This window comes from Ananas comosus, linkage group 20 (genome assembly GCF_001540865.1).
Source record: "Ananas comosus cultivar F153 linkage group 20, ASM154086v1, whole genome shotgun sequence".
NCBI classification, from domain to species: domain Eukaryota; kingdom Viridiplantae; phylum Streptophyta; class Magnoliopsida; order Poales; family Bromeliaceae; genus Ananas; species Ananas comosus.
In genome coordinates this window covers 22,101-48,219 of record NC_033640.1, presented here as the reverse complement: position 1 = coordinate 48,219, position 26,119 = coordinate 22,101, and the positions used below count along the sequence as shown (strand labels likewise).

Here is a 26,119-nt window from a genome sequence, read left to right as displayed (position 1 = left end):
TATATATATACAAATTTTAAAAATTTAATCTTTAAAACAGTGTAAAGTGTGAAGTAGGGGATTAGGCCAGTTTGTTTCGTTTATGGCTATATAACTGACTATTTCCATAAAAATAATAATAATATAACAAAATTTCAAATTAAAGAACGGTATTTTAAAATTTGTATACTTTATTATAAGGATAAATACAGCACGAGATGATATAGTTAAAAATATCGGTCGGAGAAAGACTTTCTTATCGCAATTGTTTTGTACGACTTTTCTGCGTTAGTAAAGAAGGCAAAAATAGGAGGAGGTTGGGAAATCGAGTAGCGTGTGCAGCGGGCGGTGCTGCGGATAACGTCTCGTTCCGTCGGGAGCATTGGAGGGGAGCGGCAGGGCCCCTCGCAGTCCATGGCGACTGTGGGATTTAGACTTGCAGTCCCCCCCCCGGTCGGCAGAGGCGGAGAAGCTGCAAAGTGCGTCTCCCCGTCGGCCTCCACGGCGTCCCGTTTCCCGCGCTCCCCCTCACTCGCCCTCCCACGACGGTTCCCTCCCAGGACCAGAACGCACCGGCGGCCCTCCGCACCGGCGCCGGGCTCCTCCATCTCAGAGAAAAGGCCCTCGAGCGCGGCGGAAGCGGAAGCGGAAGCGGAAGAGGAGGAGGTGGACCCGTGCGCGGAGGTGCGGTACCTGGACCCGGAGGCGGACGGCGGAAGCATACGGGAGTGGGAGCTGGACTTCTGCTCGCGGCCCATACTTGACGAGCGGGGCAAGAAGGTGTGGGAGCTCGTCGTATGCGATCGTACCCTGTCCTTGCAGTACACCCGTTACTTCCCCAACAACGTCATCAACAGCGTCACTCTCAAGGATGCCATCGCCTCCGTCGCCACCACGTTGGGCGTCCCCTTGCCCGACAAGATCCGCTTCTTCAGGTCCCGCCGCCTGCTCTCTTTCTCTCTCTCCCTCTCCCTCCCCTCTCCCTGTCAATCATCTTCTAATTGTTTGGAAAATTATAAGCTCATGCTACATCTGGTTTTTGCTATTAGGTCGCAGATGGTGACGATTATTACAAAAGCCTGTAACGAGCTGGGCATCAAACCAATTCCCAGTAAACGGGTATCCCACTCCCCTGAAATTTCCCCTTGTCTTGAGTCTCTCGTCCATCAAGGATGCAATTGCTCAGATGCACAACTAATCTTACCCCATAACTCCCCTGCAGTTGTTAGTTGCTTCTATATAGGATTAGGAAGCAAGTCCCAATTTTCTCAGACAAATTTGATGCGAACGCTGGAACTGATCCTAATACGCCTCTTTATCAAATTGATGCACGGCCTACACTTGGGAATGTAGTTGATTGATTTATGCCGTAAATAGGGGCGGAGCCAAAACTTACTTTTACTTTTATGAGGATTGAGGGGTGCAATAAATACTGAAGAAATTTCAACATATGCTACATGCGTGTGCTCTGTATGCATAACATAAGTACGCACTTTACTTGTTGCAGAAGTTTAACTGTTTTATATATGTTACTGTTGAAACAACTAGCAACTAAGCTTGGGTACGTTGGTTGTCAAGTGCTCTTATTATGACACTCCTTTCATCAAATGGTCGAAACCAAGCGTAGGAAAATTTTAATTTTTTACACTAGATTTTACATCAGCTGAATACAAGTGTAATATTTTTTTCTAGATTTAAGGGGGGCACATGCCCCTCCATGGATCTACTCAGATCCGCCCCTGCTTGTAAACTGACTATGAACAAGAGTAAGTAAGAAGAAGAGTTCTAGTGTAAGCAGATGGAGGGAGGAGCGGCAGTTGCATAAGAATAAAAATAGAGGAAAAGAAACAGCGAGGGGAAGGAGGTCAAATTTATTGAGAAGTTTCAATTAAACTGATTAAAATTGGTGAAGATTGGAATAATGAAATTGCCTTTTTAGCTTCATTTCATTCTTAAACTCCCTTGGATTTTGCCATGGTTTCTTAAGTCTTAAAATGCCTACTGTATCATTTCTCTCTCTCTCAAAAAAAAAAAAAGAAAAAAAAAAGCCTTCTGTATCATTTTGGCAGCAATGCCTACACCGGTGTTTCTTCTCTTTGGATCAATGATGTCAGTTTTGCCTAGCTTATTTCAAGAAACTATGTTGTTGTATTGATCATCTTTTTCTGGTCTTAGTGTATATCACTGCTTCTATGGCTAGAAGAGCGGTACGAGGTTGTGTACAGCAGGCATCCTGGTTTCCAACCAAGATTAAAGCCACTTTTATCGTTAGACAATCCATTCCCCATGAATCTTCCTGAAAACCTCTTCGGAGACAGATGGGCTTTTGTCCAATTGCCCTTCTCAGGTATTTGCACTACTTCATTTAAGCGAAATTTTCCATGCGGCTTTCATGAACATGTTTTTTCTTGAATTTTGTTTAGTTCATTTCTTCTAGGCATTTATTTTGGGTCGCTATGAGTGTTCTTTTGCATAGAAATAACTCTTCAAGCTCTTAGAATGTTAATGTCAAGTAAATAGCGAACATGTCATGAATATAGAGTCAGTAAACTCTTTGACTTTGGGCTAAGATTAGCTCAGCTCCAATCAAAAGCCCCAGTGTGGTATGACATAGACCTCAGTAATCTGGCTTGAAGATGGAAAATTTATATCATATTTCTACTATCCTTAGCTACCAAAAGGAGGAAATTAGTTTTTTTTTTTTTTTTTATCTCAAGTAATTTTATTGGCTTTTACTCTTTCTAAACCTTGTCTGGCATTGTTCCTCTCACAGTGAGAATTTTTCCATAAATTGGACCCAACATAGGTTGCTTTTCCCCACTTTTCTTGAATCTCACTTTTGGAAACTCTTTAAGTTGTTTCTATCTGCTTACCTCCTTTTGTTTGTATATTCCTACAAATACAAGAATAGACGGCTAACTTTGTATCCTCCTGATTGGTCATAATATTTACGAGTCTCCACCTGTCCTGCTTCAGGTCATAATATTTAACCTGAAAATCAAGCACATAACCGATTTTTTTCCTGCAATATGTTTTACTGTGCTGATGACATTAACACATAAGTTTTTTGCTTAAATATTCACTATTTTTCTGCAATCTTGCACCCACCCACAAACACCCCCACCCCCAAAAAACCCCTTTCCTGTCCCAGCCCTAGCGGCAACTGAGTGGGTCTTGCATCTTCTCCAGGAAACAAGACAATTCATATAGATTTTCCCACCTATTCCTTATCTTTGCCGCAAATTATGATATTCAGTTTCTCGTGTTTGTGCGCAAAATGCAGATACGGAATATTTCTAGATAAAAAATATGAAAGAGAAAGGAAAATATAGAGGCTTTTATTTTTCAGTCTCTTGTATAGGAGGAATATCTTGATTGATGTAATCAACGGGTTTACAAGAAGTACAGCTTTTGTTCATAATCAGCAACGACATTCCGTGGAAGATCTGATAAATCTATTCACACAAACATCAGACATGACTGCATCTGTTTGCTTTTCTTCTTTGGCATTATAATATTTCAATTGCGCAAAATGCAAGGCACCGAACACTTGTAGAACGATAAAATATATGAAGAAAATAAAAATGAGACACTTTATAGGTCAGCCTTCTTGTGTGGGAATATCCTGTTTGCAAGGAGAGGTGCAGTTTTTCTTTATAATAAGAACATTTTACGGAACAAGTTCATTTATTCACCCAACCGTCACAAGTGAAATCTTGACTTCGTCCGCTTACTCATGCTTTGTGGTCTTCTGATTTTCAGCTATTAAGGAGGAGCTCTCATCATTAGGCTCAAGATATGCCTTTGGTGGAAGTCTAGATTTAGATCTTCTGGGTTTCGAATTTGAGAACAAAACGTTAGTCCCCGGACTTGCTGTTGCATCATCACGAGCTAAACCTCTAGCCGGTACTTTTTCACTTTATTTGTTTTAAACACTTGTGAGATATGCTGATGTGGTATTATGATCATTGTTGTGATAGTCTAGATCTCATCAACTTAAGTAAATTATCTTCACTTCGGTCACCATCTCAGTCAAATATAAAAATTAAGGAAATCGAAATAATTTTATGCGTCTCAAACCGGGATAAAAAAAAGTGGAGGTTGCGTTATGTTGACACGTGCATTAACTCGGTTAAATAATATACTGGCCATTAATGCAAAGAAGAAAAATAATTAGGGTTTTCCTTAATGCATTAGGATGATTATATTGGACTTTTTATTGACAGCAGTCCGGTGCATTCTGAAATTGGTATGCACCTCTGGGCCAAACAAGTACCTTACGTGCATTAAGTCATTGTTTTTTGCACTCCATCTATAAAGTTGACCTTACAGTTGTAAATGCTATGTTATGTATGAAATGCTTTGTAGCTGCTGGATCATGAAACTTTTGAAAGCTCAATAAAACCCAATTCTCTCTATAAAACCCAATTCTTCCAGTAGTTTTTTTTGCTGTCTTTATGAGCTGTGCGAAAAAAAGGGTGCCTTTTTTTCCCCCTAATAACTTTGTCATGATAACCAGCTTGGATGAATGGTCTGGAGGTTTCTTCCGTAGAAACAGACATAGACAGGGGTTGCCTGATTTTATCGGTGGGAGTTTCTACTCGGTATATCTATGCCACCTACAAGAAGAGTGCTAGAACAACCCAGGAGGCAGAAGCGTGGGAAGCGGCGAAGAAGGCATGCGGAGGTCTGCATTTCCTTGCTATACAAGAGTGCCTAGATTCAGAAGACTGCGTTGGGTTTTGGCTCCTCTTGGACTTGCCTCCTCCACCGGTCTGATTTTTGTATTTAATACGAGTCTTGATTCATCAATTTTACACCCATAGCCCAAGAAGTCGAGATCCGAACAATGCAGAAATTAAAACTGATGAAATGCGGCTTCTTCAATAATATGCTTAGCATTTGTACATATTCCCTTCGTTATATAACTTTCTTGTGAAGCTGGACTGTAATGTGGCGTGACGATGTCCCTCCTGGTTAGCCTCAAAAGTGGCCAAAATGATACAACGCTAAATTTCACAGTGACAACCTAGCTCTCCACTTCGGTTTTAAGTATTTATTAATTTAGAAAAGGCATCTCTTCCTAGTTCTCATTGCGCTGAATGTGTAGATTTTCTCAGCTTCTGCGTTTGCCCATTCCTCCATTCTTTGCAGGTTACAGTCTATATATAAGGGCGGAGCCATTGAGGGCCCCTACAGTAGCCATGGCCCTTCCTAAATTTTTTAAAAATCACATAAAAGTTTTTTATAATAAAAATTAAAATATTATAAATTTTAATTTTAGGACGCCAAATTAATTTTTTTTTACAAAATTTGTGTCTGAATTTATTTTCAATTTTTTTTTTATTCTTGTCCTTCAACTTTTACGGTCTTATTTCTCTTTGAACATATTGTCGTTATTGTTGCTACTAATAACTGATCAATGAATCTGATAATTTTTTTTCTTACTATCTAAGGTCAATTTTTTTTTTTATCAAATCTAAATCTTGGTCCCGAAAATTTTAATTTCTAGCTTCATCCCTGTATATATTGCAAGTAATTTGTCCCATGCAGTGTGAACAAGATGAGGCAAAAACGAATGTAAATGATGATGATTACTAATCGCCCTTCGGTGTATGACATTGTTGTCCAATTTTACCCCGATTTTCCTTAACTATTTAGGCATTTTAGACTGTCTAAAAGAAGGGAAAAAAAAAAAAAGTTTTGATCCCATAGACTTCGATTTATATAAATTATTATTTAAAATTGAAAAAAATACTTTATTATTTGAACAATTAATAAATTTATGTTAATCAAACATCCGGTATGAATTGTTATCAAATTATTTAGTAAAGATTTTTCTCAAAAAAAAAAAAAAAAAGATAAAGATTAGCACGTGAGGTGAATAGAGAAAACCATAAACATTTATATAGGACTCCAGAAAAATTAGATACATATCACACGCTTCGAAATTTAATTTTTTTCTTAGGGCTTTTTTTGTATTTTGCCCCTTTAAAAAATTTTTTTACAAATAACTTCATCTTCAATTTATAATTATAATTTTGGTTCTATTTTCGCCACGCAGACGACACATCAGTACCATGCAGGCTGGTTGAGGAGGGGCGTTAAGTTAAATACGATGAAGTTCAAATATAGTGAATGATTCACCATATTTAATATTTATATTTCTATTTTCAATACTTATATATGGTGAATCATTCGTCATATTTAAACACCGTAAACGAATTACTGTGTTCAACTTATTTCGGCACCTCCACTCTTACTTGCGTGACGCTTAGGTAGCTCAGGAATAGAACAAAAATTATAATTATAAATTTGATAGGATTTGTTATGAAAATAATTTTTTGAGGTTGCCTGATGTTAAAAAAGAAAAACAAAAAAAAAAAACCCTTTTTCTTATAATGTCACGTGACGACAACGTGCTTAGTCGGGGATGTGACGCGGTATGTTAGGCGCAGGGGAGGGGGACGGGGACGGGGACGGGGACAGGGAAAGAGAAAAGGGCGTGGACCGATAGCTGAATTGATAGGGAAAAATGGAGGACGGCGGCGGCGGCGGGGAGGGGGAGGGAAGGGCGCAGGTGCATGCGCAGACGCTGGTGGAGGCGGCATTGGAGGTTCTGAATGCGGCGGATCCTGTGGAGAAGGCCCGACTGGGCGAGGCAGCGGCAACGCGGTGGCTGCAGGGTGCTATCTCCATCTCTTACCATCCCCATCTTCCTGATCCTCCGCCACCCCATCGGCCTGCGAGGCTCTCCAACGTACTCCGCCTCGGTAGATCCCTCGATGATATTCTGTCTCTGTCGATCCTTCTGACGCACCGTCACCATCTCGCATCTGCAGGTGAAGCTGCTGCCTCCGCATCAGATGCCCAAGCTGGGCAAGGCCGGTAGCCTTCAGAGTCGCCAAGCCATCCTCCACAGTCTTGTCCACACCGAGAGCTGGGCCATCGACCTCTCATGGGTGCGTGCTTGCCTGCTGCTGTTGCTGCTGCTGCTCCCCTTGTTACTCTCTCTCCCTCCCCACCTCACCGCTTCCCGGCTTCTTTGTCGTTCTTGGAACAGGACATCATCGCCCGGTTCGGGAGGCAGGAAGCGATGCCCGTAGAGTTCTTCACCGACTTTGTCAAGGTTGCCCAGGACGAAGGTCGCCACTTCACTCTGCTGGCTGGCCGCCTGCAGGAACTGGGCTCTTTCTACGGGGCCTTCCCCGCCCACGACGGCCTATGGGACTCTGCCATCCAAACCTCCAACTGCCTCCTCGCACGCCTCGCTGTCGAGCACTGTGTCCACGAGGTCTGCCAACAAACACCCTTTTTCTAATCTCATTCCATCTTCTGAATCATTCTCTTACCCTGCGATGCAATTACCGTCCTCAGACCTGAACCGTCATTGATTGGCACGTGTAATGAGCATAATAGTAACTTCGAGGAGCATGAGTCTAATAATGATTAGTCTATACAAGGAAAGAGAAGTTTGCAGTCTATAGATCAAGAATATTTGTTGCGCAAAGAATTGCACTGGGAGTGATTTTTAAGCAAATGATTTCAAGGCAGCGGTGGTCGTAGGAATCTTATTTAGAGTTTGTTTGACTTTGACTTATCTTAATCCATCATTTCTACAAGAACTCTAGGAAGATACCTTGCTGGTCAATCAATCGACTTTAAGAAATCCTATCTGTAGCAGCTGCTTCATGTTGATCCTCTTCATGTGCAACAGCCGTTGGACGCATACAGTTACAGTTGATATTTTTCACTACCTTACATTGGAGGTCCTGTTTCACTTGTTTAGTTTTGGGCTGATTTAAATTTGTGAAGCTTCATAGCAGTGGTTGAGTGAGTGCTCCTTTAGACTCAATTGTTGCTTCTAAGTCCTAGAATGGTTGATCTAGTTGAGGTCCAAGAGACAATATTGTTTCATTTAATTCCATATTCCTATTTATCGTTATTTCCTGTAAAATATTTTGATTTCTACCTTCGCCTTTTTGATACTGTACTGTAGAGAAAATAAACTAATAAGCTTTTAAAGGTCACATCTTCCCATATCCTATAATGGAATATGGAGAAAAACTTGATTACAGAAAGAGTTTTTGAGAAGGCCTCAATTTGCTTCTTCACATTGATTGTATTCAATGTTCTTAATTGTTAGCGTTATATAGGTTAAATCTTGTTAAATTCCACATTGTATACTTTTACATGCTCCTTTTCTGTTGCTACATTTTGTCAACTTATTTTTTTGATTCATAGAGCTGGCGTTATGACCCTGATGCTCCCTTGGCACTTTTTTAGGACACCTGTTGTGTGCGCTATAGGCTTTTCTATTCTTTCATATGCATGTTCATCTATACTGTACATCTTTCTTGTTGCTGTTGATGGATACATTTTAAACACAGGCTAGAGGTTTAGATGTCCTTCCCACTACCATATTGCGTTTCCGCAAAGCAGGGGATCAACAAACAGCAAAGCTACTAGAAACCGTGGTGTACCCTGAAGAAATAACACACTGTGCTGCTGGAGTCCGATGGTTCAGGTATTTGTGCCTTAGGACACCTACTCCTATATTTAAGTTTGCAGATGAGCAGGTTCCAATGTCTCTTGGATCCCAACGAAAGAAGCTGCAAGGTGTTAGGAACTGTATGAATGATGATGAGCTGGTGGCTAAATCTGTGGACAAAGAGAAAGCCTCGAGAGGCTTGGAAGCAGTCGGTAAGAGTGATTCCGAGTATGAAGAAGTAGTTATTCATGCTTTTCATGCTGTTGTTAGAGGATGTTTCCACGGCCCACTAAAACCCCCTTTCAATGCCGAGGCAAGGAAGGCTGCTGGGTTTGGACCTGAGTGGTATGAACCTCTGGCCTTTAAAGAAAAGAGTTTGAGAGTTGGATAGAACAATTTTCTTTTATATTGTCGCTACTCTTATGGGAGCTTCCTCTTAATCTTTCTCTGTTTAATGTGCTGCAAATTGACCTACTCGGTCAGCATGTAGCATTCTCGAGTGCAGCAGCAGGACGGTGTGCTGGTCATCATAGTTTGCGTTGTCAGTTTGCCATTAAATTATAGGCATTGTTTGGCATCGCTAATCTTTTTTAATACAAATATTATGTAAGTTTGGATGGAGCACTCTAATTCTCTTCGTTGTTGATTAGTTTGGGATTGTTGATTAGCCTGGGATGCAAATATCTCGTTATTATAGATTAGCTTGGAATGCATTTCCAAGCCAGATGTGGAACGATATCATTTTCTTAGGGAAAAAACTAAGCGAAAAAACATAATGTAATTGCAAGGCCTTGCTTGGCATCATTTTTTAAAAATTTTCGAAATACAAATTCTAGTTTCTTGCTTGCCATTACATGTTTTAATATAAATTTTATATAATTGGGTATATAGATGGATGTACTTATCTATTCTTGGTAACTTGGTTAGGTTTTAACTTGTAAGGCGTTCCGGCCAAAATAATGGGCAACAACTTCCAAAAAAATAAAGAAGTAAACCTTTTTTTTTTTCAAAATTTTATTTTTATTACCAAATGAATATCCTATATATAGGGATTGTAGGTAATCCACTTTTTACTACTACACCCTTTTATATAAATAAAAGTCGGGCCGGACGGAGATAGGCCCTCGACCGGAAGCGCCCCTTGTTTCAAATTTCAAAGAGATAATCCCTTTTTTCCTTTTGTTTGTCCGTCCTTTTCGGATAAAATATGCAACTATTAGATAATTTAAAAATAATAATATTTAACTTCAAAAAGCTCCGGCAAAGCTTCCAATCAGTTTCCAATAAAACGACTCCCCCCTTTTCACCAAAATTTTCGGACGGGAAACTTTCTTGCCGAACCTGGTCCACCTACTGCTTACGACTATTTAATCGTTGTTATGGAGTCCCTTATTAATCCGCCCTGTTCTTTGGTCTTCAGAATGCTGGTCTTAAGGTCTCTTATAAATTTGCTGGGAGATCTTCAATTTATCAGTTTCTGGTATATTATTATATGCAAACTTAGTGAGCCCAAGTCATTGGAAAGAGTTAAGGTATAAGGGTAGGAGCACTCTTGAAGAAAGACCTCCAGAAAACTGAAAACAATGGATTTTTTTTTTTTTTCCTTACTCTTCTGCCAGGTGATCAAAAGCTCACACCTCAAAAAGCTAATGAAAACATGCTCGGCAACAAATATTGACAGCAGATCCTGATATATCTCCACCATCATATCATTAATCGTGTCCAGATGTAATGCCCTCAGAACACTTCAACATATTCCATAGAAATATTCGGAAATCATCTACTGACACGAATGAAAATTGTAATGACTACCTTACACATGCGGAGTCTCTTCCAAAAGAATATTAAGAGATACGCAACAATTACGGTAGGCGGGAATGTCTATAAGAGGGAATAAGATCTGGTTCTAACATGACGCAGCAGGTTTTGCCATAACCCTCTTGATAGCCTCTGCATATGTCCTGTGCTGATAGGTCAGAGTTGATTCCAGCAAGTCCCAGATGGGTGTCTTTGGTTCCCAACCTACAATTTTATAATCATCAATCATGACATTTCGATTGGTAATTGTTTTTATAAGAAAATATGAGATTGAAAAAGGTTGAATCGCAATTACCAAGTTGTTTATTAATTATGGTCATATCAGGGATTCGCTTATCACTATCATCATATCCTTCACCATAGAACTCTTTGGAGCTTACATCAATTGTTGGTACCTCCAATGGTGGCTCTCCTGACACCTTCGAATACACCTATGAATAAAGGCCATTCAGCACAGAGAGAGAGAGAAAGAGAGAGAGATGCGCTATTGCTCAGCATCAAGCACATATGATACCTCCGTCATCATTTCTGCAAGTTGCTTAACTGTGACTTCATTATTAGGATTTCCCACATTGAAGATTTGACCATTGGCTCGAGCAGGATTTTCCTTGGGAACAAAGTTAATTTGTTTGTTTTCCATATCACGTAAATTATTGCAAAAGAAAAAAGATTAAAAAGGGAGAAAAATAGAGCAATCATACAATCATCAAGAGAACGGCTTCAATGGCATCCTTGATGTACACAAAGGTTCTTTGGGACTGACCACCATCAACAAGCTTCAGAGGTTCCTGGCGGAGGAGATTCTGCATGAACATCGTGGTAAGCGGTAGCAGGATATGGCGTGGCAATTAAGCTGGAAATGCAAGTATCATAAGAACATACATTACTGAAGCATGCCAAAACCCGTGGAACACCCTCACTAGGTCCATCAACTCCAGGAATAAAATCCATCCTTGGTCCAATCCAATTAAAAGGTCGCACGATGGTGAATTCAAGTCCATTTTCAGCACCCTCAGCTGAAGAGGGTTCAGATTTAGCACACTAACCACAGATAAAAAGAATAAATATGTTAATGGCATAAAAACCCACCGTAGATTAGCCTTTCAATAAGTTGCTTTGCGCATGCATAGGACCACCTTTGCTTCTCAATAGGACCAAAAATGCATGGCGAGGCATCTTCTTTGAGCACGTAGAACTCCGGTTGCTACTTCAGTAGAACAAGATAAGATCAGTGAAAAAAGAGAAGAAAGATATAATGTAATCCTAATACAAACTCGACAAATGGTGACTTTATCAGAAAAAAGTGCTCATATAGCTATTAATAGAGTTAAGACTTAATAGAGAGGAGATGAAACAACTTGAACAGCTTACCACTAGCACATAGAATATTAGCTTCTTGTTCTCAAAAATGGCAAACATGTTACGTTAAAGAAGCATCATCCTTGTTTTAGATAATGGAAAGCATTACTTCTCAAAAAAGACACAAAAAGCTAATCCTAGAAGTGTTGACCTTCAGATGTACTAGGAATGACAAAAGATAATTTCCTATGCAATAAGCGAGTTGAAAAGAGGTTATGCGGTTGTCATTTTTTGTCCGTATAAGCTAAACTTCTAAAAGAATAAATAAAAAAGTAGTGCAAGCAAAAATTAGTGGAAAAGTGAGTATTCACCTAGATGGTACCTAGATAGCTGAAAGCCATCTAGTTTTCTCATCACTTAGTCTATTGATAGTTGCCTAAAAGGCAAGTGCCAAAGTGCTGCATGGTAATAAAGCATTTAGCAGAACTTTTGACAAACTTGCATATATGAACATGAAGAAGACTAACATAATGGACACAAATAGGATCAAAAGGTGACTTAAAAGAGTGTTATCAGTCAAAAGTCAATAAGTTTCCCCCAAAATGCAACATGAGATTTATGAGGAACAAAAGCACTGACAAAACAAATATAAGAAAAGGGGGAAAAAAAATAAATGCATGATATGTGAATCCCATACTTACTTAATCGACCAAAAATAATGCGCATGAGGTAAAGTGTCAACAAACAACTTCAAAATTTGAATACTTTTATGGAAGTAGTGCACTTGTACTCAATTCATACAGTCTTCTCACTAACGGCCAATTTGAACACAGATTTTGTAATGGCAAAGGAGACACACATATATGAGAAACATGCAGTAAAGTGTAGGACTCTGCATGCCCATCTTCAAAGAGTTCGATTCACGTGAAGGGCGCACCAACGCAGAAAAGAATAAAGGCTCAATCTAAGGTGTCTATCCCATATTCCATTTGCATTATGATTCAGAATCTACTCCACAATCGATTCGACTATAAACTGCTTTTTCTATTTAAAGAGTGATAAATGGTGCAAATTGAACTTTAAAATTTATTTTGTTACTAACCCGTTCCCCTAAGCCACACTCATCTTTAAAAGCTCCCAGATTAAAATACACATGTATAATTACTCCATTAGAGTAATAAAAGTGCAAATCAAACTACAGAGGCAAAAACCAATTAATAAGGAAATAAGGTGGAGGCAAAATTGATTTATTGAATCTAATTAGTACTTCAAAGTTCAAATAAAGTGGTGGTGCTCTAAAGTCTAAAGTGAACGTAGTGAGCTAGCAGCTTCATGTTAATAAAACATAGAGGACACACTTTGTGAAAGATGTATTACTAACAATTAGAATAATTTTTAATAAAGTTTTATGTCAATACAAAAAAGCCTTGCCACAAAATAACCTTGCATTTCTTTTCTTCTATATAATTTTCTCTTTTATTCATAACGTTAATATGCCAATGAAATACCATTTTGTTACGTAACTCAAACCTATGTATGAAATCCCTATAGCATTACTACATAAACATATCGTGCATAATTTACTGCAAACATGTATTTTAATAGGTCAATAAAGGGGTCAGTGGATAGTCACATTGGACTAGCTTGGAGTTCTACAACCTAGCAATTTTTGTCATACAGTTACAGAATCATGTCTCTAAGTGGATCGAAGCAACTAAAAAGTACTGTAGCTTAATGTTCCAATAAAAATAGCATAATCACTTGGTCAACATATTTTTCATTTCTAGTTAGAAGTTTCCTTGTAGTCGTGAAACAAATTTTAAAGGAAATGGAAAGCTCCGGTAGAATCATAAACAGAAATACGAAGAGTCTTGGAACCAACATAGTGTGTCCTAATTGGTGGTAGTACACTCTTCGATGAATAGCATTTATGTCATTGACATAAATGATTAAACTACACAATTTCCCTGTTATCGAGGCTACATTCTTGCTATGTGGTATAAAAAGAGTTAAAGTGGTACATGTGAAAATAAAATAAATACACTTGGACTCTGAAACTATAATAGGGTACACCACGTAAACTAACATACGATAAATTCAAAAACAGCACCAAGAACTAGACCTTTTAACCCCAACTAAAGCCATAGCATAATAATCAGTTGTAACAATTATACTGCCTTTAGCTTATTCCAAACAATAAAGAAAATGTCTGACACATGATGTTGGCTGCTTACAAAGACAAAATATTGGAAGATAAACAAGTTTCGATGCATGGTTTTCCATCTTCATAACACCTTTTTACTTGCTCGGTTGTAACTAACTAGATCTTGTACGGATGCTAGAATTTCAATTCATGAACAGCTTCAGGATTAATCAACCAAAAGAAAATACAAATAAGCATAGTGAAAGTGACATTATCTCTTTCCAAGAGAAAATTGTGACCCACTTTAAACTATGTTCCCAGCTAGTAGTAGATCAAGGACCAGCTTAAATACATATTCAAACACCAAACATACCATTACTGTGGAAATCACATAAATATTCTACAACACCATTACAGATCTGCAACTGCTCTTGCAGATTTCAACTTTCTTTTTTTAGTTTTCACGAGGAAAGGCGGCATGAACAGTAATCAACTTGACTTGTTGATATATAACTTTTCTTTTCCACATTTTCTTCAGTTCATACAGATAAGAGCATAACAGAAAAGTGTGAGACATAATAACGAACAGAGAAAAAAGAGGGCAATATCACCTGCCGCAGAGGGTGATCCTTTGGGAGAAAGCTTCCGATAGTCTTCCCATACACCTCGCAAGTGGAGAAGTGAATGAGCCGCTTGTTGTTTTCAGAGCAATACTTAACCTGCATTGTGATGCCACGGCACAAGGCCAGTGGGAAATTAGGGAGACAGTAGGCAGAGATCTGGATCGGATCTGTATGAGACTCGCAACACTTACCACTGGAAGGGCATCGATGAAATTGCTGTATATGGTATCCAGTGGGCGGGTATTGTAATCGGCGGGGGTGCAGATGGCCGCCAGGTTAATCGTCTGCGTTATTAAAAGAGAGAGGTTAGCAATGAAAACGGAAAATTCCCTCCCACCAAACCCTAAGGAATCCATCGAGACAACGCTATAGTAGACCCTAAGGAACGAAGAAGAGGAAGAAGCAGAAGCCGAGAGAAATCAGAAAAACCGCGGGAGGGAAGAAAGAAGGTACGGGTGAGGGAGCAAATAAGAAGAAAGCATCCAGGGAAAGGGGGAGAAGCGGATCTGCAGAAAGGGAGGCCAATGGGAGCTGCAGAAAGGGAGGGAGGGACCTGTCGGCGGGGGAGCAAGTGACACAGAGAGAGAGAGAGAGAGAGAGATAAGAGAGAGAGAGAGATAAAAAGAGGAAGGAAAGACGAGCAGGAGCTCACCAGATCCGACATCTTGATGAGGCCCTCGAGTCGGGAGTCGTTCTTGATGTTGAGTCGGTGGAACTGGATCCGGCCGTGCCCCGGCGGGGGCTCGAGGAGGTGCTTGATCTTGTCGCTGTAGACGTCGACGGCGAGCACCTTGTGAGGGGTCTCCGCCATCAGCTTCTCGCAGAGGTGGGACCCGATGAACCCACCCGCCCCGATCATGCAGATCGTCAGCGGCCGGATTGGGTTCCCATCCAGATCCAGCCTCGTCGCACCAGTCGCCGACGCCATTTTAAATCCGCTTCTTCTACTTGAGAGTTGAGATCGACGGGCGGACCAACCTGCCAGAATCCTCGGCTGAGAATTCGAAATGTAAAATGGCAATGGAGATGGGAACGGGAGGGGGAAACGACCCACAAACCTTCCTTCCGGAGCGACGAGAGTAGCACGATAACAGATCTCGCTCCAGGGGCGATTGCGCTTCTTTAATAGTGTGCCAGGGTGCTGCCTAATCTTCTACGCCTTATCATTATTTCTCTTAATCTTCCCACGTGACGGTGCGACATTTTTTGGGTTAAACCGAACCGGAATGGCATTTCTTTGGTTGAACCGAATCGAATTTATTGGGTGTGTGCACAAACCCAAACCGGCTCAAGCACTTCATGTATTTCCTTCTTTTTTTATTTAAACCGAATCGGATTATTTTTACTGTAGATGCCAATCCAAACCGGTTCAAATTCTCCATATATATATATATATATATATATATATTACCTTATTTTTATTTCTCTTAATCTTGCCACGTGGCGGCGTGACATTTCTTGAGTTGAACAGAACCGGAATGACATTTCTTTGGTTGAACCGAACCAAATTTATTGGGTGTGTGCACAAACCCAAACCGGCTCAAGTACTTCATATGTTTCCCTTTTTTTTATTTAAACCGAATCGGATTGTTTTTAATGTAGGTATCAATCCAAACCGGTTCAAGTTCTCCATATATATATATATATATATATATATATNTTCTACAAGAGATGCATGTGGCACTCCCTGATAAGAGAGGGGTTGTTAGCTGATTGGGTACAGGCTAGGGTTCCTAGCTAAAACCAATATATATATATATATATATATATATAATTGAGCTATAATACTTTTAGAAGTATCACCCCTTTGGTGCTTTTAGATTTCTAGTCCTTGGATCTACTCCTTGATTACTAATAACTATTGGATCAAACACTATTCCACCTACCACCACCTACCACCATCATCCCAACCTTATATTTATCCATCCAAGGGTTAAAACCTCAAAAGCACCAACCTCTTGATACTTTTGAGAATATTCTTACTCAACTCTATATATATATATATATATATATAGTAAACCGGGTCAACATGCCCAAACCAACTGAAATTTTTTTTCTTTTTTTTGCTTGAACCTAATCGGTTCCCTTTTCTTTGCTTGAATCATTGGAACCAGACCAATCGAACCAGACCAATTGATCCATATGTTTTTGTCTTTGAACCGAATTTTTTTTTTAATTATTTGAAGCGAACCAATGCCTTGAACCGAACCAGGTTCCTCTTTGCATGAACCAAACCAGCACCCTCTTTCTTTGAACCGAAATCTTCTTTTAATTATTTGAACCGAATCGATGCTTGAACTGAACCAGGTTCCTCTTTGCCTGAACTAAAAGTGGTGCCCTCTTTCTTTGCTTGAACGATGGACCCCTCCCCTCACCCCCACTTCTTCCATCGTCGTTTACTCTTCCGTTTTTGCCGTTCTCAGAGCTGGAGTCGAAGCGTCCTCCAAACGGAATTAGGCACGATGGATCCCTCCCCTCACCCCGACTTCTTCCATCGTCGTTTCGTCTTTCTTCGCCGTTTTCGAATTTGGATTAATCCACCATGGCGAAGCGTTTCGAGCTGCCGATTCCTATACCCCCACGACTATCCATTCGGTTATATAATGACAGCTCTAACAGTCATTTTACCTGCATCTGATAACCTTTTTTTTTTTGCCCGTAAGCTATAAAGTTATTCTGTTATTTTAAGTTTTTCAATTTTATCTATCCATGATTCTATCCAGCATTAACCTTAATTTTCTTTTTTATTAACATTTTTTTTTTCAGGAAAGGGACGGTGATTTCGAACAGGTGTTCTACGTCGCTTTTGCGTTGCTTCTGTGTTACTGTAAGTACTTGCGCAATTTTGTGCTCTTGAATTTAGGTCTATTTGTAATTTAAATGAATGTTACATCTTTTCGTGTGTTTTTCCTATAAGTATATCTCCAAACATCTATAATTTAATGGATTATGTGTGTATTAACTAAATTAAAATAAACGACTATGCTAAAATATACCGTCGCTCTGTAATTTTTGGCAATTTGCTATTTGCCTGCAGATATGGATTCTTCCCTTAATGTCAATGTCAGTTTTCGCCAGTTACTTCACAATATATGCGTTCAATTTTCCTTACCTCCTCCGAGGTACCGCATGACCGTACTTACTGATGGTCGATTATGTTCTCATGTTGATGTTGAAGTACCCAGAAGTAGCCGCTTTATGGAGATAATTACCTGTCATGGTGCTCCATTTTCTGAGGCGAATCAAACCCAAGAGGATGCCGCATGTGTAGCTATTAAGAGGCTTAGTAATAAATTGGCTTTGAAGTTAGAGATGTTAATTTGGAGGACAAGAAATATTATAAAAACTTATATGATCGTATTAGTGAAGAGCATTTGGAACTTCAAGATGAGTATGAAATGATTAATTTGGACTTTGAACTTCTCAAAAAGTCCTATAATTTTTTAATTGAAGAAAAGAAACAAATTATCGAAGGAAATCAAGGAAAGTATTGGTAGGTGCTGCGCCTTCATTAGTCCCCCCTAACGTTGATCCAATGGAAGAAGAACCCACTAGACATCCGGCAACATCAACTACTGGAGAAACAACAGCATCGACTAGCGATGATCTGGAAACGCCTTCTGGTTATTACAAGATATAGCCTTTCTCCTGTTTGACGTAGAAGACTTGATACAAGTTGTTCTCTCTTTTCTTTTTTTTCCTTCCGGTTTTCCTGACTTACTATGTATGTTTTTAGTTTGGTTTTGCATCTCCATTTTCACAATGTCTTTGTCTACTCTTAGGCTGGAATTTCGTCATATGTCTACGTGTCTTTCTATGTTGTTTTGCCCTTATGTTTGTGTTGTCCTTGGGTTGGAGGAATGAGTTCACAAGCTTCACTCCCTCATTACATCCCCCACCAAAGCCTCTTTTTGCCATCTAAAATTCAGATTTAAGAATCAGATCACAAGAATCAAGGATATTTCTAACAAGAATCCAAAAATCAACTTGATTCACGATTCTAAATCGAAATACCTGGAACTCCACTAGAAAAAGGTATGAATTGAGTCCACCACTCAAGGACTTGGAGGATAAACCAGCAAAAATCAGCGAGACACAGCTATCAAGTTCGGGTGTAAAATTGATTAAGAAGCCATCAATATGCTGATAGTTCAGCTTCAAGATCCAAAAAGCATCAATTTCATTCACTAACTAGAAATCCAACTAAATGAAATGGTCCAAGAGTTCTCCTCTCTCAGCTAGCACTCGAGCAAGATCTAATTGGGCAAATTCCAGCTTCAATTCAGCTCAATTGCACCTCAAAACTCTGCTGCTGACCTTGCAGTCTAGCTGCTGCTGCTCCCATGCAGTGCAGCTGGCAGCACCGAAGCTGCAGCTTGCCTGCAGAGGAAGAAACAAGGAGAGGGAGAGAGAGAGAAACTTATTAATTTTTAGGAAAGAAGAAGATTTCAATTATAAATTCAATATTTACAATTACGTAAACAGTAAAAAATAACCACTCGAATGAAAATACCTAATAAGAAGTTTAATTTCAATGTGAGGAAACTTATATTAATTTAGTACCTATTATATAGTATTTTGAATGTTTTTTTTGTCACTAATAATTGATTTTTTTTTTTTTTTTTTTTTTGTACAACTTTGTGAACTATGATATGTAAGATCTTTAAACAAATCTGAGAAAACTGGGAAGCAATCAAGAGGCAGAAAAAGAGTTTCCACGGCTAATTAATAATATTCTTTTTATTACCAAATAAGTTGTTTCATCAAAAAATTTTGATTTTTTATATTCTTTTGTATGCACACTTTTGAAAATTATGTTCACAAGAAGTTATCAGTCAAAGACAGAGGAAGTTTTGAAGCAATCACGAGGGAAGAAAAAAGTGCGCAGGTAACAATTATCTTAAAATAATTTTCATTGAATTAATACAATAAATTCTTAGTATTTCATTTAAGAAGAGAAATAAAATAACTTACATGTGTACTTTTGTTTGCAGTTTAATCGACTCTTCTGAATCTGATGAAGAAGAGGAGTGAAGTACTCTCACGAAAGCTATCAAAAGACCTAATTTTTGTAATATTTAAAGGATATGCGTAATAGATATCCTATTACAATTAACATGTTATGATGATATTACTATATATTGATTTTAGTATCAGCCTTATTTTATTGTTGTATTAAATGATTAACGCCATTTCTTTTCTTAACGGGTAATTGTGACGTCTACTTCTTCTACCTTTAAGTACAGATTTAATTAAATTAAATTTTTTTGTTTATAAAATCTACAGACTCTATTTAGTTTTAATCTTTAAAAAGGGTCTTGGAATCAAGTGCTCCAATTTTTTTTGTTGCTTCTTCATATTTTTGCCTGTTGCATGTGAGTTGATTTAGTATAGCTTCTCTATTTAGTCATTTATGTAATATCTGGATGTGCCGCTCTTTTTTTTTTTGGTCATAAAATTTGTCCGTTGCATCGCACGGCCGCACAGGTAACTTCACTAGTGACATCACTATTTAGCAATAACAATCTATTTTTCAATTCTTAATTATTTTTAGACTGATAATTATAATCGTTCTTGTGATTAAATCAATCGACGGATACGTAAGGTACCTAGAAAAGCGGCAGTGCCGCACCTGTCTATTTAAACAAACACATTGGTATATATATATATTTTTTATAAAATTTTTTTTTTCAAACTCACTGAGAGCAATTTAACATTCAAACTACAAAAAAAATACAGATAAATTATTTATCTTAATTAATCATCTAACTCAAAATTTTATTAATTTTAAAACTTTTCGATCAAATGTAACTGTTATCGCATCACCTTGAAAAGTCCAACACTGCTCATTTACAATTTACAAATTTACAAGCATTCCTATATAAAAAAAATTATAAAATAACTTATCTACTATGCTGTACTTTATAACTTTTTTTTTTCACTTTACACACTGTACTATTATATTTTATCTATCTATACCCTTGGTCGACAGTGCTGCTATCACATTACTATTATTAATAAATCTATACTATTATTTATAAATTTGCTAGCCGCTTTATTTATTTTTTAAAAATATAAGATCAATTAGGATTCAAATTTAAAATCTCAGATACCAACAATTATTCCCGGCATCTGTATGGGCCCAACCTTGGAAACTACAATCGAAGCCTTCATATTCCTAGGCCCCAATCCAGCCACGATCGAAAATCCAGCCTCCCAATTATTTGCCATTTGATGATATTTCACATATGCACCCAAAATTGAACAATTAGCATGTGTGCATACTTTTTTTATTTCATAGTATAAATTAATTACCTCCATACCTTCTACCGCCCTTGTTTAGTCCATACCTGTTACATCCAACAAAGCCTTTTGAGGTAGAGTGAGAGGATGAAACTTCTGAACACCTAGATCAAGTCTAAGGAAATGAGCCCTCTTTAGTTTAGGAGGTAGTATATACTTCTGGACCCATTGGTAAAGGAAGATAGCTCGATTTTGGAAAAGCTCTCTTTTGTGTGCTTGCTCAATTTTATTACATTAGTCTCTAACTGTGAATCAGAAAAGTATACCTGCAAAAAATATTTCACCTACTCGATGTAGGAAAAGTCTGTCCATAGAAGAATGTATGACTGAAACGAAAAGTATAAGGCTATAAGGCTATAAGCTAGATCTAGCAAGAGTATCCAAGGACTTGATAAGAAAGCAGGTGAAATAAAATAGCTAGATCATTTAAAGAAGCAGCTGAAAAAGCCCTTTATAAACTATGAGGCCCAACAACATTTTAATACATATATAAATCAATTGTTTAGTAAATAGAAATTTGTATTATTGCTTTACTCATTGGAAATTTAAGCCTCATTTGGCAGCAGGCGAGTTCATTTTGGTTGCTTTCACTTTGCCCGAGATTAAATCAGTGGCATGAATTTTTATTTCACTGGAGACCAACCCCGTTTGTCCAGCTGAGCACTTTCGATCATCAGAATTGGCTCGGCCTACAAAGATGGCTGGCGTAGTCACGGGTTCCCCTGAAAAATCGGCCTACAATGGCTAAATCTGACGGGAGTGCATGGGTAGGCCCAATAATCACAAGTTTTCGAAACTCAGACAAATAGGCAAAAAAAAAATTCAGGCCTTAATCAGGCTGCCTTGGTTGTCCATGAGTGATATGGCCCGAACATATTGGGCCAATATCGTATATCTTTGTTCGGCCGGCCTGCATGGGACGGGCTTACATCTGACTAATCCCAAAATCCCCATAATTTAGCTGGAACGAAAAATTACCAGATCAAGTAACAAACAAACTAAAATCCAGTTAAAAAGTCTATCTCAAAACTGATCATGCATTCACATGGACGGAGATCAGAGGGCGTTGCTATGGGCTGGGCCATTTCTCAGCTCATAGACCTTACATAATAATTACATGACCGTAGTGCCCTATACTATTGATTGGTTTTTTAGCTTATAATGCTCAATGCTTAGTCTAACTGAGAATATAATCTGATCCATGCATTAGGCTCAACAGCAACTTCAAATCAATTCATGTTGTAAATTCAAATTTTAAACTATGGCATCATTACCGATTAGAAATTTTGATGAATCTTCATCAATTTGAGAGCAATATAATGACAAATGTGTTGTTACGTTTTTGTTTTTTTTTTTATGCGGAGGAATAGCACGTTAATTTCGATAAAGGAAAAATAAAAGTTCACTTGCCTTTTAAAATGTGGCATGTCGTAAATTATTTTGAGCACCAGGTGAATACATACACTAAAAAAGAAACAATTAGACGCGTATATTATTTTTCATGTAATGTCGGTCCTTTTCTAGTTTGAAAACGACTAGGTTGGTAGGATACATATATTGAAAGCCAATAGGAATATGATATAATTAAGCTGTATATTGCCCAACTTTACTGAGAAGGTTTGATACTAAATATTAAGGAAGCACCATCCTGGATATAATTATGTTGTATATAACCTAATATTTTAAGCAGTAAAATGTCTCTAACACAAGTAACTAAATTTATTTATAAATAAATAAATGAAAAGCGGGTTGCACGAGATCGATGAGGATAAAATTCGTGCCATAGATGTGACAGAAAGTTTATTATACTGAAGCCGAAGCCCAATTCGTATTTATTTTCAACTTAAAAGGGCCTAGTTGGAATTGGGCTTTGGCTTGAAAGATTCATCATAAACTAAGATGGTAATGTTGTATAATAAAGTGGCCTTAACGGGCCTGACTAAGGCCCACTACGGTACGCCTTATACATTGTTTTCTCTTTGTGCAATTTTGGATAAATTACCGGGCTTTCCATTTTAGCTAAGTTACTGGGGCCTGAAATAAGCACTGGTTATATTTTTTTTTGTTTTCCTTCTTTTTTTTTTTCTTTCTTTCTTTCTTTCTTTCTTTCTTTCTTTTTTCCTATTCCGGGCTGATCATAAAAGAGAGATAATTACTTATTTTGAGGAAGCAATATCAGAATGGAAAGATTCATAATAAGTTTTCTTTTCTTTTTTTTTTCCTTTTTAATCAGATTGTACATAAACAAAAGAGAGTGTATTTTTAAAATCTTGATATTATAATTTTACTCTAATAGTGTATTTAAATTTGATCTAAGTACTTTTTTTGGTAGAATTTAATAGCATTTTTTTGTGCCTTTTATTTATTGGGACATTAGAAAGTAATGAAAATTTAGATGATAAATAGAAAATTTTAAATTTCATGTATCTATTTAAAAATTACACGCTTTAGTTCACATGTTTAATAGAGTTTACCCTAAAACTAATTTTATTTTGGGGATTAGAAATTCCACTTGTAGTAAATATTGGCATAAGCTTGCGCGGGTGAAACTTTTCATTTGGGGGCTATTAATAAGAGACTTAAGAGTTACTATTTTCGACTTCTAGAATGAAAGCCTCTGCGATTTTACCAAAAGCGGAAAAACCATTACTCAACGTAATAAAAGGCGAATCGGAGTTAGACCTGATCCGCCCCGCACTTGGGTCCCATTTGTTACTGGCTCAATGCTTGGGCCCATTTAGTTAACTACGCCTCCAGAGTATTTCCCCTTCAATCTACGAGGAGGTGTGTTGGCCCATAACCCAACAACAAGTCAGCCCAATAACCCATTTTAGCACACTACCTTTTTTTTTTTCTCGGTTGAAGCCCCCCCAAGTATTGACCCTTTTTTTTTCTTTTCGCTGAGACCTCTCCACTTCTTTTTAATTCTTTAAGTATTAGAGTTTGATACTTTTTTTTTTTTTTGACCAAAACCACTCGACCTTAGGGAAAAAAAAATAAGCAAAAGATAAAAGGATCCCAGTCAAAAAACTGAATAGCAAAAAGAAATCAATGTTAAGGGAGCATAATACACTATAAAACATCCAAATTATACTATACAGTATTCTATAATACACAAAGTACAGTGTAATATATACGTATATGTCTAAATGGGCCTAGGAACGGCTCACGCACTGGAACAAGCTGGGCTTTGAATAGTACGTACGTTGGGGTTGAATTCGACGAATTTTATTAATGGGCCGGGTGAGGCCCAGCACTCGTTGGCCTATTTTCTTGTTTGGGTTAAATTGCGGGACTTTCCATTTTAGGTAAAGTCGAAAATACTAAGTCTCGTTAATAGTCCCCAAATGGAAGGTTTCACTTGGGGAGCTTAATATTATACCTCAACTTGTTTTTTTTTTTTTTGCTTAGTTATTTATTCTTTGGGTAAGGCACTTTTTCCTTGGAGCAATCAAAAATAGATAAATTTGGAGAAACCTCACAGAAAATTTTCTTTTTATTTGTCGTAATAAAAAAAAAATGTGGACAACACTCACCATTTTTTTTTTGTAAATTATTATTATTTTTCCTTTTTTTGAGTTAAGACTATAATATAAATAACAAAAATTGTGATTAACCCTCTATTGCTTGTTGGTATTTTGTAAGAACCATTCTAAACCCGATGACAATATATATTTTACCTACCATAGAATTTATTTTATATTGGAAGACAATAATCATTCTTTGGGCCATTAAACACAGAGATCATGTATTATTAATAAATAAATGTCTGTGAATAGTGGACTGTAAAATTGAAATGAAATTAAAAAATGGAACGCTCTAAAGATACACTAATCACAGGCCATCATTTTGATGTTTTGGATGTTCCTAGGTCCATTTGTCCCTGGGCTCTCTGAGCAGTCTTAGCTCAATCCGACTTTTCACTCAAATTTCATTTAAGAATAAAAACAAAATACCCCCAAAAATAGGCTTATCAGAGCCCATCTTATACTATATTTGGGCCGTCATTATAGCCATCTGTCATTGAGCTCGGGTAATGAACGCCTTTTTTGCACACGTGTAGACCATAACATTGTTTCAGACAGATTGTTTTTAGGGTCGGGCTGAATGGTCATATTTTATTATTATTGGGCCGGACTAATACATTGCCACCATGATTTAGAACAGCAATATATCATAAAATTACATTAATTAATCGCTGCTTAAATGTTTTACAGTGGATTACCAGATTAATTTAGAACCAATATTAAGCCCTATGAGGTGATTTTAAAATTTACTTAACATGCAATTTTTTTTTTCCTTTTTTTTAAAAAAAATTATATATTTTTTTTCCTGCCCCAAATCCTTTTTCCCCAAATTTATTTTCCCTCCAACGTTTAGAGTTTAGGGTTTTGGGTTTAGGGTTTTGGGGTTTAGGGTTTAGAGTTTAAGGTTTAGACTTTACCTAATTCACAAGAGTTACTATTTTTGACTTTACCTAAATGGAGAGCATGCCCAAAATGGCAAAAGGAGAAAGCGGTGTGTTAGATGAACCAGACCGGGCCTTGGGCCCGTTAAGATCCAGTTTCTCGAAACAGCCTATCGGCCTTTGACCTTGTGGGCCGTTCTAAGACCCATTTCCCAGATTGGACCCAGCTCAAGCATTAACCTTCCGTTTTGGTAAAAATTACGGAACTTTCCATTTAAGGTAAAGTCGGAAATAGTAACTCTCGTGCATAGCCCCAAAATGGAAAGTTTTCACTTTGCCGAGCTTAATATCAGGCTGTAACTTGCTCCCTTTTTTTTTTTTCTTTGGTTGAGGCGCTTTTTTTTCCTTTTTTCAGCAATTATAAATAGATAAGTTTGAAAAAAGACTCGCGGGATTTTTCTTTGTGATTTGTATTAATCAAAAATAGATAATACGGAGAACGCTCGCAGGATTTTTTATTTGCTTTGATTTTTTTTTTTTTTAGTTAAGAGGCTATATTATAGACAATTCTCATGCTTATTTAAAATAAATAAATAAAAAAACTTATGACCCAGCATATATTTTCGGCCCCAATAGTGCAACCTTCACCTTTGGGCTAATTCACGAGAGTTGCTATTTTCGACTTTACCTAAAATGGAAAGATTACCCAAAATGGCAAAAGGCGAATTGGCGTTTTAGACGAACCTGAGCGGCCTTGGGCCGGCTCGTTAAGACCCATTTTATTGAAACTGCTTACCGACCTTTGACGTTGTCGGCCGTTATGAGTCCCATTTCCCTTAATGGGCCGGATTGGGCCCAGCTCCAAGCATTAACCTTCCGTTTATTATGGAACTTTCCATTTCAGGTAAAGTCAGAAACACATTCTATATTTTTTTTTTTGTTAGGGCTCGGAATTGGCTTTTTGTTTTTTCCTTTTCCCTTAAAAAAAAAAAATTTTTTCCGTTTAACGCGTTCACACTTTGAAAGGTAAAACCCCCATAAGTGCTCTCAATGAC

The 26,119-nt window shown here is 37.8% G+C and overlaps 3 protein-coding genes and 1 long non-coding RNA gene across 6 annotated transcripts; 3 read left to right on the top strand and 1 right to left on the bottom strand.

Annotated features, from left to right (window-relative positions):
- Window positions 232-5,051, top strand: LOC109725773. 2 transcript variants are annotated; one of them, XM_020255119.1, is made up of 5 exons: window positions 237-914; window positions 1,029-1,098; window positions 2,155-2,326; window positions 3,742-3,885; window positions 4,499-5,027. In XM_020255119.1, exons 1-5 carry the CDS (start codon window positions 394-396, stop codon window positions 4,756-4,758), a joined length of 1,167 nt encoding a protein of 388 aa, XP_020110708.1. In that variant the 5' UTR covers window positions 237-393; the 3' UTR covers window positions 4,759-5,027. The 2 variants fall into 2 exon arrangements, with proteins under 2 accessions (XP_020110709.1, XP_020110708.1); XM_020255120.1 differs by lacking the exon at window positions 3,742-3,885 and having other exon boundaries at window positions 232-914; window positions 4,499-5,051.
- Window positions 6,477-9,137, top strand: LOC109725314 (uncharacterized protein HI_0077). Its single transcript, XM_020254454.1, has 4 exons — window positions 6,477-6,739; window positions 6,822-6,941; window positions 7,043-7,273; window positions 8,370-9,137. Exons 1-4 carry the CDS (start codon window positions 6,515-6,517, stop codon window positions 8,859-8,861), a joined length of 1,068 nt encoding a protein of 355 aa, XP_020110043.1. The 5' UTR covers window positions 6,477-6,514; the 3' UTR covers window positions 8,862-9,137.
- On the bottom strand, window positions 10,132-15,534 carry LOC109725780 (UDP-D-apiose/UDP-D-xylose synthase 2). Of its 2 annotated transcripts, XM_020255130.1 has the most exons (10): window positions 15,412-15,534; window positions 15,006-15,331; window positions 14,545-14,637; window positions 14,342-14,449; window positions 11,378-11,492; window positions 11,171-11,304; window positions 10,990-11,091; window positions 10,803-10,895; window positions 10,584-10,719; window positions 10,178-10,492 (listed from the first exon to the last, which is right to left on the bottom strand). In XM_020255130.1, exons 2-10 carry the CDS (start codon window positions 15,279-15,281, stop codon window positions 10,377-10,379), a joined length of 1,173 nt encoding a protein of 390 aa, XP_020110719.1. In that variant the 5' UTR covers window positions 15,282-15,331; window positions 15,412-15,534; the 3' UTR covers window positions 10,178-10,376. The 2 variants fall into 2 exon arrangements, with proteins under 2 accessions (XP_020110718.1, XP_020110719.1); XM_020255129.1 differs by having other exon boundaries at window positions 10,132-10,492; window positions 15,006-15,475.
- Window positions 16,675-19,554, top strand: LOC109725439. Its single transcript, XR_002220263.1, has 4 exons — window positions 16,675-17,011; window positions 17,120-17,180; window positions 19,182-19,241; window positions 19,348-19,554. It is a non-coding gene; the product is annotated as an uncharacterized LOC109725439 (long non-coding RNA).

What these genes read in the sequence shown, in the direction of transcription:
- LOC109725773 (XM_020255119.1), top strand. Translation starts at nt 394, where the DNA reads ATGGCGACTGTGGGATTTAGACTTGCAGTCCCCCCCCCGGTCGGCAGA. An exon ending in AACCAATTCCCAGTAAACGG is followed by an intron (nt 1,099 to 2,154) that starts GTATCCCACTCC and finishes TTCTGGTCTTAG; the next exon opens with TGTATATCACTGCTTCTATG. An exon ending in ACGAGCTAAACCTCTAGCCG is followed by an intron (nt 3,886 to 4,498) that starts GTACTTTTTCAC and finishes CATGATAACCAG; the next exon opens with CTTGGATGAATGGTCTGGAG.
- LOC109725314 (XM_020254454.1), top strand. Translation starts at nt 6,515, where the DNA reads ATGGAGGACGGCGGCGGCGGCGGGGAGGGGGAGGGAAGGGCGCAGGTG. An exon ending in GGCCTGCGAGGCTCTCCAAC is followed by an intron (nt 6,740 to 6,821) that starts GTACTCCGCCTC and finishes TCGCATCTGCAG; the next exon opens with GTGAAGCTGCTGCCTCCGCA. An exon ending in TCGAGCACTGTGTCCACGAG is followed by an intron (nt 7,274 to 8,369) that starts GTCTGCCAACAA and finishes TTTTAAACACAG; the next exon opens with GCTAGAGGTTTAGATGTCCT.
- LOC109725780 (XM_020255130.1), bottom strand. Translation starts at nt 15,281, where the DNA reads ATGGCGTCGGCGACTGGTGCGACGAGGCTGGATCTGGATGGGAACCCA. An exon ending in AGGATCACCCTCTGCGGCAG is followed by an intron (nt 11,493 to 14,341) that starts GTGATATTGCCC and finishes CTACTGAAGTAG; the next exon opens with CAACCGGAGTTCTACGTGCT. An exon ending in AAGCCGTTCTCTTGATGATT is followed by an intron (nt 10,896 to 10,989) that starts GTATGATTGCTC and finishes TTTGTTCCCAAG; the next exon opens with GAAAATCCTGCTCGAGCCAA.